The 15,126-nt window shown below is 43.2% G+C and overlaps 4 protein-coding genes across 9 annotated transcripts in view; 2 read left to right on the top strand and 2 right to left on the bottom strand.

Annotated features, from left to right (window-relative positions):
- psmb12 (proteasome 20S subunit beta 12) overlaps positions 1-687 on the bottom strand; it is a 2,031-nt gene extending 1,344 nt beyond the window's left edge. The window contains exons 1-2 of the mRNA XM_003978857.3: positions 556-687; positions 180-250 (exon numbers count right to left, since the gene is read on the bottom strand). Of these exons, the coding sequence (XP_003978906.1) occupies positions 180-250; positions 556-603 (119 nt within the window). The 5' untranslated portion in view covers positions 604-687. The remainder of the gene's footprint in view (positions 1-179; positions 251-555) is intronic.
- psmb13a (proteasome 20S subunit beta 13a) lies at positions 628-2,781 on the top strand. Its single transcript, XM_003978856.3, has 8 exons — positions 628-763; positions 980-1,067; positions 1,318-1,415; positions 1,525-1,665; positions 1,807-1,922; positions 2,037-2,095; positions 2,227-2,378; positions 2,494-2,781. Exons 1-8 carry the CDS (start codon positions 702-704, stop codon positions 2,603-2,605), a joined length of 828 nt encoding a protein of 275 aa, XP_003978905.2. The 5' UTR covers positions 628-701; the 3' UTR covers positions 2,606-2,781.
- Positions 2,782-3,062: 281 nt separating this feature from the next.
- On the top strand, positions 3,063-5,775 carry LOC101077532 (proteasome 20S subunit beta 8). Its single transcript, XM_003978855.3, has 6 exons — positions 3,063-3,380; positions 3,602-3,743; positions 3,925-4,036; positions 4,213-4,342; positions 5,082-5,286; positions 5,592-5,775. Exons 1-6 carry the CDS (start codon positions 3,231-3,233, stop codon positions 5,678-5,680), a joined length of 828 nt encoding a protein of 275 aa, XP_003978904.1. The 5' UTR covers positions 3,063-3,230; the 3' UTR covers positions 5,681-5,775.
- Positions 5,776-6,436: 661 nt separating this feature from the next.
- Positions 6,437-14,558, bottom strand: LOC446071 (H-2 class I histocompatibility antigen, Q9 alpha chain). 6 transcript variants are annotated; one of them, XM_029845065.1, is made up of 8 exons: positions 14,401-14,558; positions 13,249-13,515; positions 8,983-9,261; positions 7,975-8,301; positions 7,635-7,739; positions 7,475-7,495; positions 7,287-7,360; positions 6,437-7,157 (listed from the first exon to the last, which is right to left on the bottom strand). In XM_029845065.1, the coding sequence occupies exons 1-7, from the start codon at positions 14,459-14,461 to the stop codon at positions 7,311-7,313; spliced, it is 1,110 nt and encodes a 369-aa protein (XP_029700925.1). In that variant the 5' UTR covers positions 14,462-14,558; the 3' UTR covers positions 6,437-7,157; positions 7,287-7,310. The 6 variants fall into 6 exon arrangements, with proteins under 6 accessions (XP_029700925.1, XP_029700927.1, XP_029700926.1 ...); XM_029845067.1 differs by having other exon boundaries at positions 7,475-7,489; XM_029845066.1 differs by having other exon boundaries at positions 7,635-7,736.
- Positions 14,559-15,126: the final 568 nt, after the last annotated feature.

Raw genomic sequence — 15,126 nt, 5'->3', positions numbered from 1 at the left:
TGAGAGGCTGTAACGCAGCAAGGTGTCCTTCCACAAGATCAGCTCATCTGCTCAATATGAAAGCTTTGTCTTGTTATATATCAGCAAAAAGGGGGAAAAAACTTCTCATCTTTTTTCTAAATTTAGCAATTTCACATCGACTATAAGCCTGTTTAAAAGGTCCTGGACCACGTCCTCACCCTCCCATGGAAGCCCTGGAATCTGAACCAATGACAACCCCACCATCAAAGGTTGCAGCCAGGATGGTGGTCTGAGGGAGGACAGAGAGTCAGTATGAACCAGTAGCCTGATCAAAAGGACGGCGACACGCTGGAATTCAGAGGTTGGGAAATGAACATAAAACCAGTCATTTTAGCAAAAAAACGTGAACTAAGGTCAACAACTTTCCGATAGAAGTTGCGGACTCTCCTCCGTGTCAGTGCACTGTGCTGCTTTAACCTGCTGTTCAGTAACGACTGGAGTTCCTCACGATGGGTTATCGATCACCTCTGATCTAACAGACATTTGGTATCTCAGCGTAAATCGATCCCAGTGTATCGTTGAGCATTTACTCACCCCTGTGCTCACTCCTTTGACTTGTGCGTTCATGTAGGGTTTCTCCATTTTCTCTCCAAAACCGAAAGCGAGTGAGAGGAGGTGACGCCCGGAACAGCGACGCCAGGCGCACCGAGACGTGCAAAGACGCACCGCTGCGGTCCGACATGGCGCTATCAAATGTGCTCGAAACTGCTGCGGCGGGCTTTAATTTCGACAACGCGGCGAGGTATGGACTTCTTTTTAACTTCAGAGCAGCAGAGTGTAACAATAATGACGGGTATTAAAGCGTAACTCGAGGTTAGAACAAGTTCTCCCGGGATCAAAAGTGAAAGTATTTTCACCTCTTGTTCATTATCCAAGTCATTTAAAAGATTCGTCGCTCATATTATGTGAATATTACACAGCACCGATTATATGCACCATCCTTTGTTACCCCCTCTAGGAACGCTGCTTTACGGGGTCTTTTCGAAGGAGGCAAAACGCCCAAACCCATGAAAACTGGCACCACCATAGCAGGAGTGGTGTTCAAAGTGAGTAGAGCAGGTCCAGGCAGGAAAACAGTGATCCAGACATTTCAGTCCGCTGCTAAAGTGACGTTTAACCCAAATTATTTATAACAGATAAACTGTATGGCAACACTGGGTGAAATTAGGATGAGCTGTTTTCCCCCCACACAGAATTTTTGTTGTTTTAATGGAGTTTTTTCCATTTCATGTGGATGATGTGAAAACAATGAAGTGCAGTGTTTTCAGGCTTAATTTGTAATTTCATCTGATGAAGGATGGGGTGGTGCTGGGAGCAGATACAAGAGCCACCTCCAGTGAAGTGGTCGCTGACAAGATGTGTGCCAAGATCCACTACATTGCTCCTAATATCTAGTGAGTGAGCTGCACGGTGAAACTGCCACCGAAACGTTGGCTTGTGTTTTCAGCTCATGTGGCCCAGTTCTTACAGAATATCTACGGTTCTGCCCTGTTTCTCCTCTAGTTGTTGTGGTGCAGGTACAGCGGCAGACACGCAGAAGACCACAGATCTTCTGTCCTCCAACCTGACCATCTTCTCTCTGAACAGTGGGAGGAAGCCTCGTGTGGTCATGGCCGTCAACATACTGCAGGACACACTCTACAGGTCGGTGCTGCTCACCCAGGCGTCAGTTGACGTCGCTGAGTTTTAACCAGACAGTTTAACTAAAATGAAAATAAAAACTCGATTTTGGATCAAACCATTATCAATGATGTGAAACTCTTTTTTTCCCTCCATGGCCCACAGATATCATGGCCAAATTGGTGCCAATCTTATACTGGGAGGAGTAGATTGCACTGGGAACCACCTGTACAAAGTGGGACCATATGGAAGTGTAGATAAGGTGCCTTACCTCACCATGGGTATGCACGCTGTAGCTTTACGTGAAGAGTTCTTTTACAATTATGCTGTTTATATGAAGTTGTGTGTTAAATTGGTGAATGTGTTAAATCACAGTTTACTTTGTGTCTGTGAAGGATCTGGTGATCTTGCTGCTCTTGGGATCCTAGAGGATGGGTTCAAACACGACATGGAGGTACCTGAATGACACACCTGATCCAAAACGCTTTAACTTATGAAATAATGATGAATTCTTACTCAAAGGTTTGATTCTGCTCCAAAAAGAAGTTTGTCAGTCGTTGCCGTAGTAACAGCCTGATTGTCCAGGTGGAACGAGCGACGGAGCTGGTGCGACTCGCCATCCACGCAGGAATCATGAGCGACCTCGGCTCAGGCAACAACATCGACATCTGTGTCATCACCAGAGACAGAGTGGATTATATCAGACCCTACCAGGAATCAGAGTACAAAGACAGCAGGTAGGACACTCCGTCCAAACTGGAACCTTTAGACAAACATTGTCATCATTTTGATCTGCTTAGTCATTGATCATACATGAACTTGTATCGTTTATTCTGTTTTCCCATTTTCTAGGAAAACACGCTACAAATATCGTCCAGGTGTGACACCGGTACTAACAGAGAAAGTAGTCCCTCTGAAGCTGGAGATGCTGCAAGAGACTGTGCAGCGGATGGATACAGTGTGAATTACACTGCAACATCATAGCATAAAAAAATAAGGTTTTAATTTAACCAAACACTTATAATCTCATATTGTAACATCATCCAAGACATCGGTTACCCTGCAGCCGCATTGGGATGCTGTAGACTTCCTATTCTTATATTTACAATTAAAATACAATAAAATTCAGTTTAAAAACAATCTGTTGTTTATTTTGTTTTCATTTTTTTTAAATGGAATGTGGAACCACACTCCACATTCTCACTTTAATTTGGTGGAAAGAGCTTTTTTCTTTCTGCTTGGAGACAGATGAAGAGATGGTACAACGCTTCCTGATTGGTTCATTCTTGACCCATTTTTATTTATTTTCGTGTGAAGAGTAACAAGAGATGCTTTAATGCTTAAATTCATAAAGAAAAGTTTAAAAGTTTAAGCCACAACATCTATTGTCGCTAGAGGATGTTTGGCTATTGTGATCAGGTCAGACAGAACACGATTTTAACAAGTTTTAAGTCGGTTTCACTTTCGAATTCTTTGTCACGCGGGGCGATCCTCCATTTCGACGGCTTCAAGGCCACCACCGCCCTATTCGTTTAGGAAATTTATCAAACACATTTAAGATTACACTAGGAAACATTTTTTGCTGCGTGATGGCTCTTTTCGACGTGAGTGATTTTACGCGTTATTCTGAACTCCGCCGTCAGATTCTTCCATCTGGGCAGACGCGTCTGAAAGAACGAACGACCCACTACAGTTTTGGATTAAAGAAACAGGAGTTTGCCGTGCCACTGGGCGTGGACGTGAGTATCCTTATTTTGCGTGAAAATCCATACCGGAGATATCTACTTCCATCCGTGAAGTTTCCAAAACTGCGCTTAGACGCGACGCGGAGTTCTTTCACGCGTCTCAGGTTTTCACGGTAGCGAACTCGCTTTCTTGAGCATTGTCGCGTTAATCTGATCTCTCCGCATTGAATGACAGAATATTAGATTGTGTTGAACGATCCTTTCTTTGCTTTTAGCCCTCGATGTTTATCAAGTCTTGCAATAATGAGGCGGGGGTGGACATCGAGCTGGACCATGGTACGACCACCCTGGCCTTCAAGTTCAAGCATGGAGTCATCGTGGCTGTGGACTCCAGAGCCTCAGCTGGCAAATACATATGTAAACACACGCACACACACGTCTCAGATTCTGTAAAAGTCAGTTTTGGCAGCATGAGCTGTAGGGTACTACACACATTTTACATCACATAAAATCACAAGAATTCATGTGACCAAGCTGTACACACTAAAATCAAACATCCCAATAAGGTTCTGTGACTAAATGTGTGGCTATCCTGCAGCCTCCCAAGATGCTAAAAAGGTCATTGAGATCAACTCCTACCTGCTGGGCACCATGTCAGGTAGCGCTGCCGACTGTATGTACTGGGAGAGACTCCTGGCCAAAGAGTGCAGGTATGCTGTGTTCTCAGTGCTGCCCAGAGTTTACCACATTGTCTCTATATTAATGGATATATCAAATAAATGCATGAAAACTCAATTGTTACCAGAAGAATTCAGAAGAATTGTAATCCAACACTACCTAAACATCAGCCTCTGATGTTCTTAAAATAAATCATGTCTTTGTGAAGGCTTTACCGGCTGAGGAACAACCATCGGATCTCTGTGGCTGCAGCCTCCAAACTGCTGGCAAACATGATGCTGGGATACAGAGGAATGGGACTCTCTGTGGGAAGCATGATTTGTGGATGGGACAAACAGGTGTGTATGCGTGTGTGTGTGTAGAGATAAAACAATACCAGTCATAGCAGAATGGAGCTTCCCCTAGTCCTGGTTAACTATACAGAGCCCCTAACTAACCCAACTCCCTCTCTAGTCTTCGTGAAGAAAAAGCAACCATTACCAGCCACTGTCTCTTGTTCCCTGGATGTGTCCCAATCTCTACCCACTTTACCCCAGTCACAGTAAGATCCCCCAACACCAGTTCCCCTACTGGAAACCAGCGCTATACCTCAAAGAGGGTCCAGGAAATTTAAATGCCTGTCCCAAACCTCAGCAGAACTGGTTTATTGCTCAAATCCAACCAGTGCACAGAGGGGGGGCAGGTCATCATAACACTGGGGCGTTCATGGGTGGTGAAGGTCATTCTGAATTCATTTTTGATTAGAGTATTTGCTGGAGAAACTCCGTTCATTAAGTCAGGAAACTGGAGTGACCTCTGACCTTCAGCATGAAATAACCTCCTCACCGAGTTGGTTTCCTCTTTAAAGGATGAAGGATGAACAAAAAGTGACCTTAAACACATAATGAGGTCACCCCTTACCAATATTACCACAGTTAATGGAAAAAACTAAAAACATGACCGTTAGAAAACCAAGAAATCAGAGAAAACATGAGAGGAACAGATAAAAACACTCTGACGACATCAGGCTTCAACATAATGAAGCTTGAATGTGAAGAAGAGGAAAAACAAACGCATCATAACAGCATCTCTCTGCAGGGCCCTGGTCTTTACTATGTGGATGAGAATGGGAATCGGTTCTCCGGGCAGATGTTCTCCACTGGCTCTGGGAACAGTTATGCCTACGCCGTGGTGGACAGCGGCCTCCGAGAGGACATGACAGTGGAGGAGGCGTACGATCTGGGCCGTCGGGGCATCGTCTACGCCACACACAGGGACGCGTACTCTGGAGGAGTGGTCAATAGTGAGTTCTCCCAGAAACAAGCCTCCTATTCTGGAATAATCATTTCTGCCTTTTACAGCTTGTATCTGGATTCAAAACTCATTTTACATTGAAAACTTGAATCTGACTCTGTTAAAAGTCTCAATTCATAATTTAATATCTGAATGCAGAAGAAACATCCAGACTGATAAAACCAGTCTGGTTCTGGATGGATGTTTGATAGGGATTAGAACCCTTTTTGACAAATATGTGAGTAAATCTGGAGTGAACTGAATAGAGGTTGTGTGTGTGTGTGTGTGTGTGTGTGTGTGTGTGTGTGTTTCCAGTGTACCACATGATGGAGGACGGCTGGATCAAAGTCTGCCAGGACGACGTGTCACAGTTGATCCACCTCTACAAAAAGGAGATGTTCTGAGCGACTGTTGCTCTCATGCAGCCTGTTTTATACATTTTCTCTCAAATGTACCAGAATTGTGGCGAAGCTTTGAATAAATCCTAAAATAAAAAGGTCATTTTTTAAAATCTTTTTTTTCTATTAAATAAATAAAAGAACATAATTGTTAGAAGTGTCTTTAGGGTGGCTAAATTCTGAAGACACGTCCTGCTCAAATGTGGCCCAGTTCAACGTACAGATGTTGATGCTTTATGCTGATATATTCTATATATGACGTCGTTCACACTTTGGTGTTCTGCTGAAGTTCAGATGTTGAACCCATGTGAGGTGGAGTTGAGGTAGAAACAGGAGTGGAACAGGCAACCAGTAATAACTGGGTGTGAATGTTAGTTTAACAATCTAATACATGATGATATGACACTTTGAGCATCAGTGAAATAGATGAAAAGTCTAAAAATCTGCATCATCATGTTTAGAATATGACTTTATTTTAATAATTCCATCACAGCTGGTTCATTGTTTCACTAAAATATCTGCAAATGTTTCAATATAAAGAAAAACCAAAAGAGAGAAAAACCAAATTAGCTGCTGTTGAAATGTAGCACAGCTTATTTCAGTCTCATTATGGGACCAGTCTCAGAACTCTGCTGAAAAGAACCAACAATGTTGGAGAGAAACAGCTGATAGAGAAGAAAAGGATCAACCTTGGACTCCAGAGAGAGATTATAGATGGATTATAACAATGTACCTACAATAACAGCTCATTTACACAAAGTCTTTCTGGTCTTTAGTTTAATTAGGAACAATTTCAGTTGGTCTTTTTACAAACTGATTTTTACACATCTGATTTAATGACAGAGACCTTCTGATTTGGACCATAAAACATGAACCAGGCTGTCTAGATGAGGAGCATCTTCACTGTTTAAAGGCGTTCTATAGGCTAAATTAAACTAAAATAAAACTTGACAGATCAGGAGCATCACAACCTGAAAGAAATCAAAAAACACACCAAAACAGGGTTGGGGATTTTATTGAAAAGCAAAAATCAGCATTAATCTAAATCTAAAGCAGCAGAAAACTCCTACAAACATCTTAAATTTGTTTCCAACTTCAACTTTCATCTCTACAACACAATCAGGAAATCATCTTTTAAACAAACCCTTTAAATCTGCCCTTAAATTATGAGTTTACACAACAGTTAATGTGAACACATCATCCAGAGATACATTATTGATCGACTAAAAGCTAAATAAAGACCCAACACCCCCATTATTAAAGGTCACGCTCATGTTTAAACCCAAATGATGACAAGAGCGATGATTTCTGGTTCTTTCTGGTTTAAATCAGTTGATTCTAAATGAAAACTAAAAATCAGAGCAAACACCACAGTTTTATACTGAATAACAGCAAAGATCTGATAATTACAACCTCTAACGTGTCTAATGGTTAATAAGCTGTTGCATTTATTCCAGGAGAACACTCCTCGTTCCAGAGCATCCTGAAAAGGAAAAGACCAAATAATCAAACACATTAAACCAGAATATTCATTGTTGATCCAGTTTCACCAGAGGAGCAGCTCAATGAATCAAAAACAAGTATAAAGCTGCTCTAACATGAAGCTACTCACCCTCTTCATGCTGACGGTTCTCCTTTAGTTTGGATTTGGCTTCAGTGGCTCCTTGACCTCAGAGTGACCTTCAGCTGTAAGGTCAGAACAAAGATTCTTAGAGCAGAAACCACAGTTACACACAATTACTGCAAGAGAAGTTCAGCAAACACCAGAGAAAATCCAAATGTGATTCAACTTTTACTCACTTTTGGTACATTTGCCTGAAATTGAGAAGAAAGTTGATTAGCTTTGCTGCTTTAGATCTTTGACAGAGATTTTATCAACGTTTTCTTCTTCTTTTGTCATTTAGACTAAAGCAAAAGCAGAGTGAAGGATTAAAGCTCTGCTTCCATCTCCATCTCTCACCTTTCTTCTTCCTGTAAAGGAGGAAACCAACGACGGCGACGAGAACGAGAGCCAGAACAACAACTGCAACAGCAGCGATGACGGCCGTGTTACTGGGATCCTCTGCTGGAGAGGAAACAAGCAAAACCATCAAAACCAGCACAGATGACAAAGACTAAAGAAGATCATCTCCAAATCTGTTCATCTGTCTGAATTATTTAAGTGTGAGGAGAGCTGACATCTTTGGACGTTTGCTTGTTTGAACATTTGCTATTCCTGCTCATGTCCTGTAATTAGATCCTGTTGACTCAAGAAAAGAAGAAATATTCCTCAGACAGTAAAATCAGAGTGTGCTTCTCACCACCATCTCCTCTGACCCCAGGCTTCCCCCAGTTGGTCCTGATCTGGTTTTTGTCCAGTGTTGTGGTGATTTCCTTCCCTCCAGACAGCTGAAACACACACTTGTAGCTGCTCCAGTCTTCAGGTGGGACTGAGGACACTTTCAGGTCAACACTCATCTGGAAGGTTCCGTCAGGGTTGAGGAGCATCTCTCCGTGGTCCACGTCCTCATGGAGCTCCTCTTCACCTTTCCTCCAGGACAGTGTGGCTCTGTCGGGGTAGAAGCCTGTAGCGTGGCAGCTGACAGGAGAGGAGGGGGTCTTCTGGAGCAGAGACACTGACGGCAGCTCTGGGGGGACAGAGAGAGGATGAGAGGGAGGACCAGAGGGGGGGTGAGGGGGAGACAGAGTGGGGGGGGGGGGGGGGGGGGCAGGTGGGTGAGAGACAGAGACAGGGTGGGGGGACCAGAGGGGGCCGATGGGGAGAGGCAGTAGGAAAACAGGTGAAGAGAAGTGAGGCAGTAAAGCAGAGGGAAGAAGAAGGGAAGAAATGGGGTGAAGGTGAAGGAAAGAGAGAGGGAGGGGTGGAGGTGGGGGAGACAGGGTAGGGGGGGGGCAGGTGGGTGAGAGACAGAGAGAGAGACAGGGTGGGAACACCAGAGGGGGGAGAAGGAGAAAGGGGAGAGGGAGAGAGGCAGTTGGAAAACAGGTGAAGAGAAGTGAGAGTAAAGGGAGGGAGGAAGAGGGGGGGACATGGGGAGAGGGGGAAGGGAAGAGAGAGGGGGACAAGGGTGGGAGGAGGGGGGGTGGGGGGCAGGTGGGTGAGAGAGAGAGACAGGGTGGGGGGAGAGAGGGTCAGGGGGGGCAGTAGGAAAACAGGTGAAGAAAAGTGAGAGTAAAGGGAGGGAGGAAGAGGGGGGGACATGGGGAGAGGGGCAGAGAGACATTTTGGGAGGAGGGGGGGCTGGGGGGATGACACAGGTGTCCTGCAGGTGTGTGATGTCATGCCGCCACAGGTCATGTGACTCTACCTGTTCTCATCAGTGAGCTCTTCCCATAGTTCACATACTTCTGCAGCCACTCGATGCAAATCTGGGTGAGGTAGAACTTCCTTCGTTCTATCTCAGTTTCATCCTGATCCCACTTGTGTTTGGTGATCTCAGCCTCTCGTTTGGCAGCGACCCAGATTCCTTCCTTCAGTTTAAATGAGATAAAATCTGCTCCATCATAACCATGCTGATCAAATCCATTCTTCTCTGGAGTCTCATCGTCCCACTCACAGCCGTACATCCACTGGGCGATGTGGACACCTGAGAGACAGAGACAGAGACAGAGACAGAGACAGAGACAGGGACAGAGACAGAGACAGAGACAGAGACAGAGACAGAGGTGAGTAAAGCAGAGACGTCACAGCTCACCCACCTGTCAACAGGTGAGACCGTCTCACCGTCCCCCAGAGACTCACTGATGCTCCCAACAGCTGTCTCTGGTCTGATGGACACTGTCCTCACCTGGACAGTCCTCATTGATCCTGACTGAACCGTGTCACCCTTGTAAATCTGGAATCTGCTTCCTGTTTCCTTCACTCACGTCTTTATTCCAGCTTTTCTTTTCTAATAAACTTGATTCTTCTCTCAGTTTTGCTTTCATGGTTCTGAGACGGTTCTTTGATCTTTATTCTGGAAAAATGGACCAATAAAATCTAAAATCAGAAAGTTCTTAAATCTGACTCAGAATCCAAAGTTGCTGTTTCCCTCGTTGCTGATCAGGCTGTAATTGCTCGTTGTGAGTGTTGATGATTCCTCGTCCGTGTTTTAATTCTTTTCTCCTGGTAGGAAAACTGAGCTTTGATCTGAAGCAGCTCCATGTTGGAGGGTTCAACCTCCCAGATCAGGAGGGCTGGGCAGCCATTTTAGTTCCATCTGGCAGCGTTATTAGAGCGTCACACCAGACAAAGGGAGTTTGTTGATGGCAACAGTCTGAGAGGAACATGGAAACTGTATCAGCCTGAGAATTGGATGGATTTGATTCATCTTTCCATCAGAAAATCCTCCAACATCGTTGCTCTGATCTTTAATGGAAGCTCCTTTTCTTTGTGCAGCTGGGATTTAATAAACTCATCATGAGTTGGACAAGGTGTCTTAACATGTGATGTTCATGCGTGCGCCTTATGTGTGCACCCAGTTCCAAAATCTGTAAATGCTTTTCAACGTTCGCAAAAACCATTTGGGATTCATTTCAGATACAGAATATGATGTACGTGAGAACATTGCTAAATATATGCTAGCATGCATGTTTTAAGCTAGTGTAGCGGTATGTTTTACCATGCCTGCGCCTTAAAATGCGTGCGCTTTATGTGTGCACTGAGTTTCAAAATCTGTAAATGCTTTTCAACGTTCGCAAAAGCCATTTGGGATTCATTTCAGATACAAAATATGATGTACGTGAGTGCATTGCTAAATACACGCTAGCATGCATGTTTTAAGCTAGTGTAGCGGTATGTTTTACCATGCCTGCGCCTTAAAATGCGTGCGCTTTATGTGTGCACCCAGTTCCAAAATCTATAAATGCTTTTCAACATTCGCAAAAGCCATTTGGGATTCATTTCAGATACAGAATATGATGTACGTGAGTACATTGCTAAATATATGCTAGCATGCATGTTTTAAGCTAGTGTAGCGGTATGTTTTACCATGCCTGCGCCTTAAAATGCGTGCGCCTTATGTGTGCACCCAGTTCCAAAATCTATAAATGCTTTTCAACGTTCGCAAAAGCCATTTGGGATTCATTTCAGATACAGAATATGATGTACGTGAGTACATTGCTAAATATATGCTAGCATGCATGTTTTAAGCTAGTGTAGCGGTATGTTTTACCATGCCTGCGCCTTAAAATGCGTGCGCTTTATGTGTGCACCCAGTTCCAAAATCTATAAATGCTTTTCAACGTTCGCAAAAGCCATTTGGGATTCATTTCAGATACAAAATATGATGTACGTGAGTACATTGCTAAATATATGCTAGCATGCATGTTTTAAGCTAGTGTAGCGGTATGTTTTACCATGCCTGCGCCTTAAAATGCGTGCGCCTTATGTGTGCACCCAGTTCCAAAATCTGTAAATGCTTTTCAACGTTCGCAAAAGCCATTTGGGATTCATTTCAGATACAAAATATGATGTACGTGAGTGCATTGCTAAATACACGCTAGGATGCATGTTTTAAGCTAGTGTAGCGGTATGTTTTAACATGCCTGCACCTTAAAATGCGTGCGCCTTATGTGTGCACTGAGTTCCAAAATCTATAAATGCTTTTCAACATTCGCAAAAGCCATTTGGGATTTATTTCAGATACAAAATATGATGTACGTGAGTACATTGCTAAATATATGCTAGGATGCATGTTTTAAGCTAGTGTAGCGTTATGTTTTAACATGCCTACGCCTTAAAATGCGTGCGCTTTATGTGTGCACTGAGTTTCAAAATCTGTAAATGCTTTTCAACGTTCGCAAAAGCCATTTGGGATTCATTTCAGATACAAAATATGATGTACGTGAGTACATTGCTAAATATATGCTAGCATGCATGTTTTAAGCTAGTGTAGCGGTATGTTTTACCATGCCTACGCCTTAAAATGCGTGCGCTTTATGTGTGCACCCAGTTCCAAAATCTATAAATGCTTTTCAACGTTCGCAAAAGCCATTTGGGATTCATTTCAGATACAAAATATGATGTACGTGAATGCATTGCTAAATACACGCTAGCATGCATGTTTTAAGCTAGTGTAGCGGTATGTTTTACCATGCCTGCGCCTTAAAATGCGTGCGCTTTATGTGTGCACCCAGTTCCAAAATCTATAAATGCTTTTCAACGTTCGCAAAAGCCATTTGGGATTCATTTCAGATACAAAATATGATGTACGTGAGTGCATTGCTAAATACACGCTAGCATGCATGTTTTAAGCTAGTGTAGCGGTATGTTTTACCATGCCTGCGCCTTATAATGCGTGCACCTTATGTGTGCACCCAGTTCCAAAATCTATAAATGCTTTTCAACATTCGCAAAAGCCATTTGGGATTCATTTCAGATACAAAATATGATGTACGTGAGTACATTGCTAAATATATGCTAGCATGCATGTTTTAAGCTAGTGTAGCGGTATGTTTTACCATGCCTGTGGCCTATTGTCGTGAAAATAAGGTAAATCCTTTCTATAAATACAGCTAAATCCTGTTTGTCCTGCTGAGTCTCATGCTAGAATATGACTCTAAATCAAGAAGATTCCTGCTATGTGGGCTGGACCTGCTGGCCCTACGGCCGACCTCCTCCTGTATCCAGCCTGGAGAGCAGCAAAATGACCCAAAAGAGGCTCTCTGGAAGTGTTCCTGGTTATGTTGCTTTTTAAGCTTCTTGTCATGTTTCTAAACTTCTGCTCCATTATGAAGCCTAAAACAAGTGACGGGAACACAGGAACACCAACCCAAACACACGGAACTGTTTATAGAAGACTTTAACTGCACTACATTTGTCATCTAAATGGACTAAAAGAGAAACGTGTCAGAGGGAGAAAATGATAACGGCTCCGGCTCTAATTCAGCTTCATACGTTGATGTTTGTCTCCACCAACAGCAGAAAGAGTCACCAGATTTGTTGCTGCTCCCTGAGCAGATGTAGACAGGAAGTCACAAAGTTCTCAAAAGGGTTTTGTTGGTGTCACTAAGTGGAGCCGTTGGCTGGAAATATGAAAAACAGGCCCAGCCTCTGGTTCCAGGAGCAAATGTTCTGTGTATCTTCATGTTTTGGTGGGTTCATTTTCCTGTTTTTGGTGAGATCATCAGAACTAAATGTGGCGTTCATGACAATCATTCATTAATGAAAGGATGAAGTGGTGAAATGAGCCAGTGAGTGTTTGTGGGTGGTCCCAGATGAATGGATGATGCACAGACTCACTGTGGTCCACTTCAGCTCAGCTCAGCCGCTACAAACAAACGTGTGATGTGATGAATCCTCTAGTTTCTGCAGGTCATGTGACCTCTACTGGCTAACCTGCCGCTGACGCCCTGACCAACGTCTCTGGGGTATTATGGGATGGTCAGAAACAGTGTGAGTGAGGCAGGTCCGGTCCAGTTTCAGCGTTCTGCTGAGTCGGAGTGTGTCTGAGCCCAGAGGAGGCGTCATCACACTGTTGGATCAAGGTGAGTGAAACACTCCCAGATGAAGAGTGTGTGTGATCACCTGATCACCAAAACACACAACCGGACGTCAACAATAGTTTATCAGGAGTAAAGAAAAGTCAACTCACCTCCAGTTTGGTTGAAGCGCAGCTTTAAAATTTCAGTGTTGGCTTTGAAGGTCTGCTGGGAACCCATGAGGTTTCCAGTGTTTGTGTCCCAGTACTGAGGATCATCTTCTGTAACGTTCTTCATCCACTCCTGTTTGGGCTGATCTCTCCTGGTGTTGCTGTCATAGTGATCAATCTGGACATCATCAACCATCCCAACAGCCACAAACTCTGGGAAGTTTGGAACTCCAGAAGATGCAGTGTAGAAATACTTCAGAGTGTGAGTCACTGAGAGAGAAATATCAAATATCACAACTTTACTGTCAGAAACGACTCAACAAGAGTTTAATATTAATAACACACAATCAGAAAACAAAATTAAATATAGAAAAAGACTAATTATTCATTTATTTACACTTTCATTAGTTTCAAGTTTTTAAAGATATTTTTATTTTAAATTCATCGTTGGTTTAAAATTTTTATCAGCACATTTTAAAAAATTAACTAAAAAATAATTTCAGACCAGAAAAGAAACACTTTTATTTTCTTTAAAATAAACCTGTTTATTTTTCTTTCCTAACTTATTCAGGTTAATAAGTTAGTCACTAATTAAACGAGTGATTAATGACAACTTGAGCTGTTTCCAGTTAAACCTGAAACACTTCAAAATCTCCCTAAAATCACTGTCATTTTATTGAGGTTTGTTTCATAAGTTCATTTATTTGGAGGCAAATATAAAGTATTTCTTGTGGAAAGATTAATGGCAACATGTTAAACACCCCAACGCTGATTTGGGATCCTGTCTTCAGCTTCATCAGGATCACTTCTGTTCTGATTAAAGCTGATTTTTCTCCCTCACATGTTGGATCAACTGCAGCATTTCCATCATCACCAGTGAAGATTCTCCTCATGAGGAGCTGCTGTTGAAGCTTTATTCTCAGACTGGGATCAACTCCACAGTGGTTGAGATTCTGCTTTTCTTCATCACATTTATTAATGATTAAAGTTTAAACCCTCCTGATATGAACTAGATTCCTCTCAGTCGTGTCTGATAGATGAGCCCAAGTGTGGGAATGATCGCCAAGCAAATGGAAACCTTCCGGAAATTTAGCCGGAAATGAAAGTGACCTGACTGAATTCAGCATTTCCACATTTAAAATGATCAGAACTGACCTGCTGAAGAGTCGGGCAGACTCATTAGTGCCAGAAGAAGCAGAAAGTCGAGGGATTTCATGATGAAAGCCAGTTTTTGTGGTCAGATACAAAGTGGATGATTCCGCCTCGATGGTCCGGAGAAAAATGAGGAGGAAAGGCGGAGAGAAAGGAGAAATAAACCGTGTTCACGTGATCAGGAGCCAATAGGAATTCTGAGATGGCCCCGACGTCACTAAGGACCAGGTAGAAGCGAATGGGGTCTGAACGGGACCAAAGTGAAAGTGAAAGCGACTCGTTTTAGTGAGAGCTGGAGGGTGAAGGGGGGGGGGGGGGGGGGGGGGGGGGGGGTCTCCAGTTAGAGCAAACTTAAAGATCTAAAGTGTGTGTGGCTGCAAAAGTCTGTCATTGTTGATCTAATGTTTAAATCCATCAATAATTCACTCCTTTGAGCCGGTGTGCGAGAGCTGCCCCACCATGACGTCACCTCCGGAACTAACACGCTCATTACCGGGTGAAGGGCTCTCTCTAGTGTCTGATCACTGCACTCAACGTTCTCACACAATTTCCTAAAACTTTTGACTCTTTCAACTTTTGACCTCCGAGTTTCAGTCTGGCGAAAGTCTGAAAACTGTTGGAAAGCTGCAGCGGAGGTCTTCATGTTCCCTCAAACATCTGGAGTTTACTGGGATTCCGAGTTCTGGGTGAACACACACTTTATTAAAATAAGTCTTCACTCTCTGAACT

The sequence above is a fragment of the Takifugu rubripes genome, chromosome 12, assembly GCF_901000725.2.
Source record: "Takifugu rubripes chromosome 12, fTakRub1.2, whole genome shotgun sequence".
Classification (NCBI taxonomy): domain Eukaryota; kingdom Metazoa; phylum Chordata; class Actinopteri; order Tetraodontiformes; family Tetraodontidae; genus Takifugu; species Takifugu rubripes.
This window is presented reverse-complemented; position numbering and strand designations above follow the sequence as displayed.

Coding starts and splice junctions, on each gene's coding strand:
- LOC446071 (XM_029845065.1), bottom strand. CDS start 14,461: ATGAAATCCCTCGACTTTCTGCTTCTTCTGGCACTAATGAGTCTGCCC. Junction 7,496..7,634: donor CCTTTACAGGAAGAAGAAAG/GTGAGAGATGGA, acceptor CTTTCTTCTCAA/TTTCAGGCAAATGTACCAAA. Junction 7,361..7,474: donor TTCAGGCAAATGTACCAAAA/GTGAGTAAAAGT, acceptor CTGACCTTACAG/CTGAAGGTCACTCTGAGGTC.
- psmb13a (XM_003978856.3), top strand. CDS start 702: ATGGCGCTATCAAATGTGCTCGAAACTGCTGCGGCGGGCTTTAATTTC. Junction 2,096..2,226: donor GGTTCAAACACGACATGGAG/GTACCTGAATGA, acceptor CTGATTGTCCAG/GTGGAACGAGCGACGGAGCT. Junction 2,379..2,493: donor TCAGAGTACAAAGACAGCAG/GTAGGACACTCC, acceptor CCCATTTTCTAG/GAAAACACGCTACAAATATC.
- LOC101077532 (XM_003978855.3), top strand. CDS start 3,231: ATGGCTCTTTTCGACGTGAGTGATTTTACGCGTTATTCTGAACTCCGC. Junction 4,343..5,081: donor TTTGTGGATGGGACAAACAG/GTGTGTATGCGT, acceptor ATCTCTCTGCAG/GGCCCTGGTCTTTACTATGT. Junction 5,287..5,591: donor CTCTGGAGGAGTGGTCAATA/GTGAGTTCTCCC, acceptor GTGTGTTTCCAG/TGTACCACATGATGGAGGAC.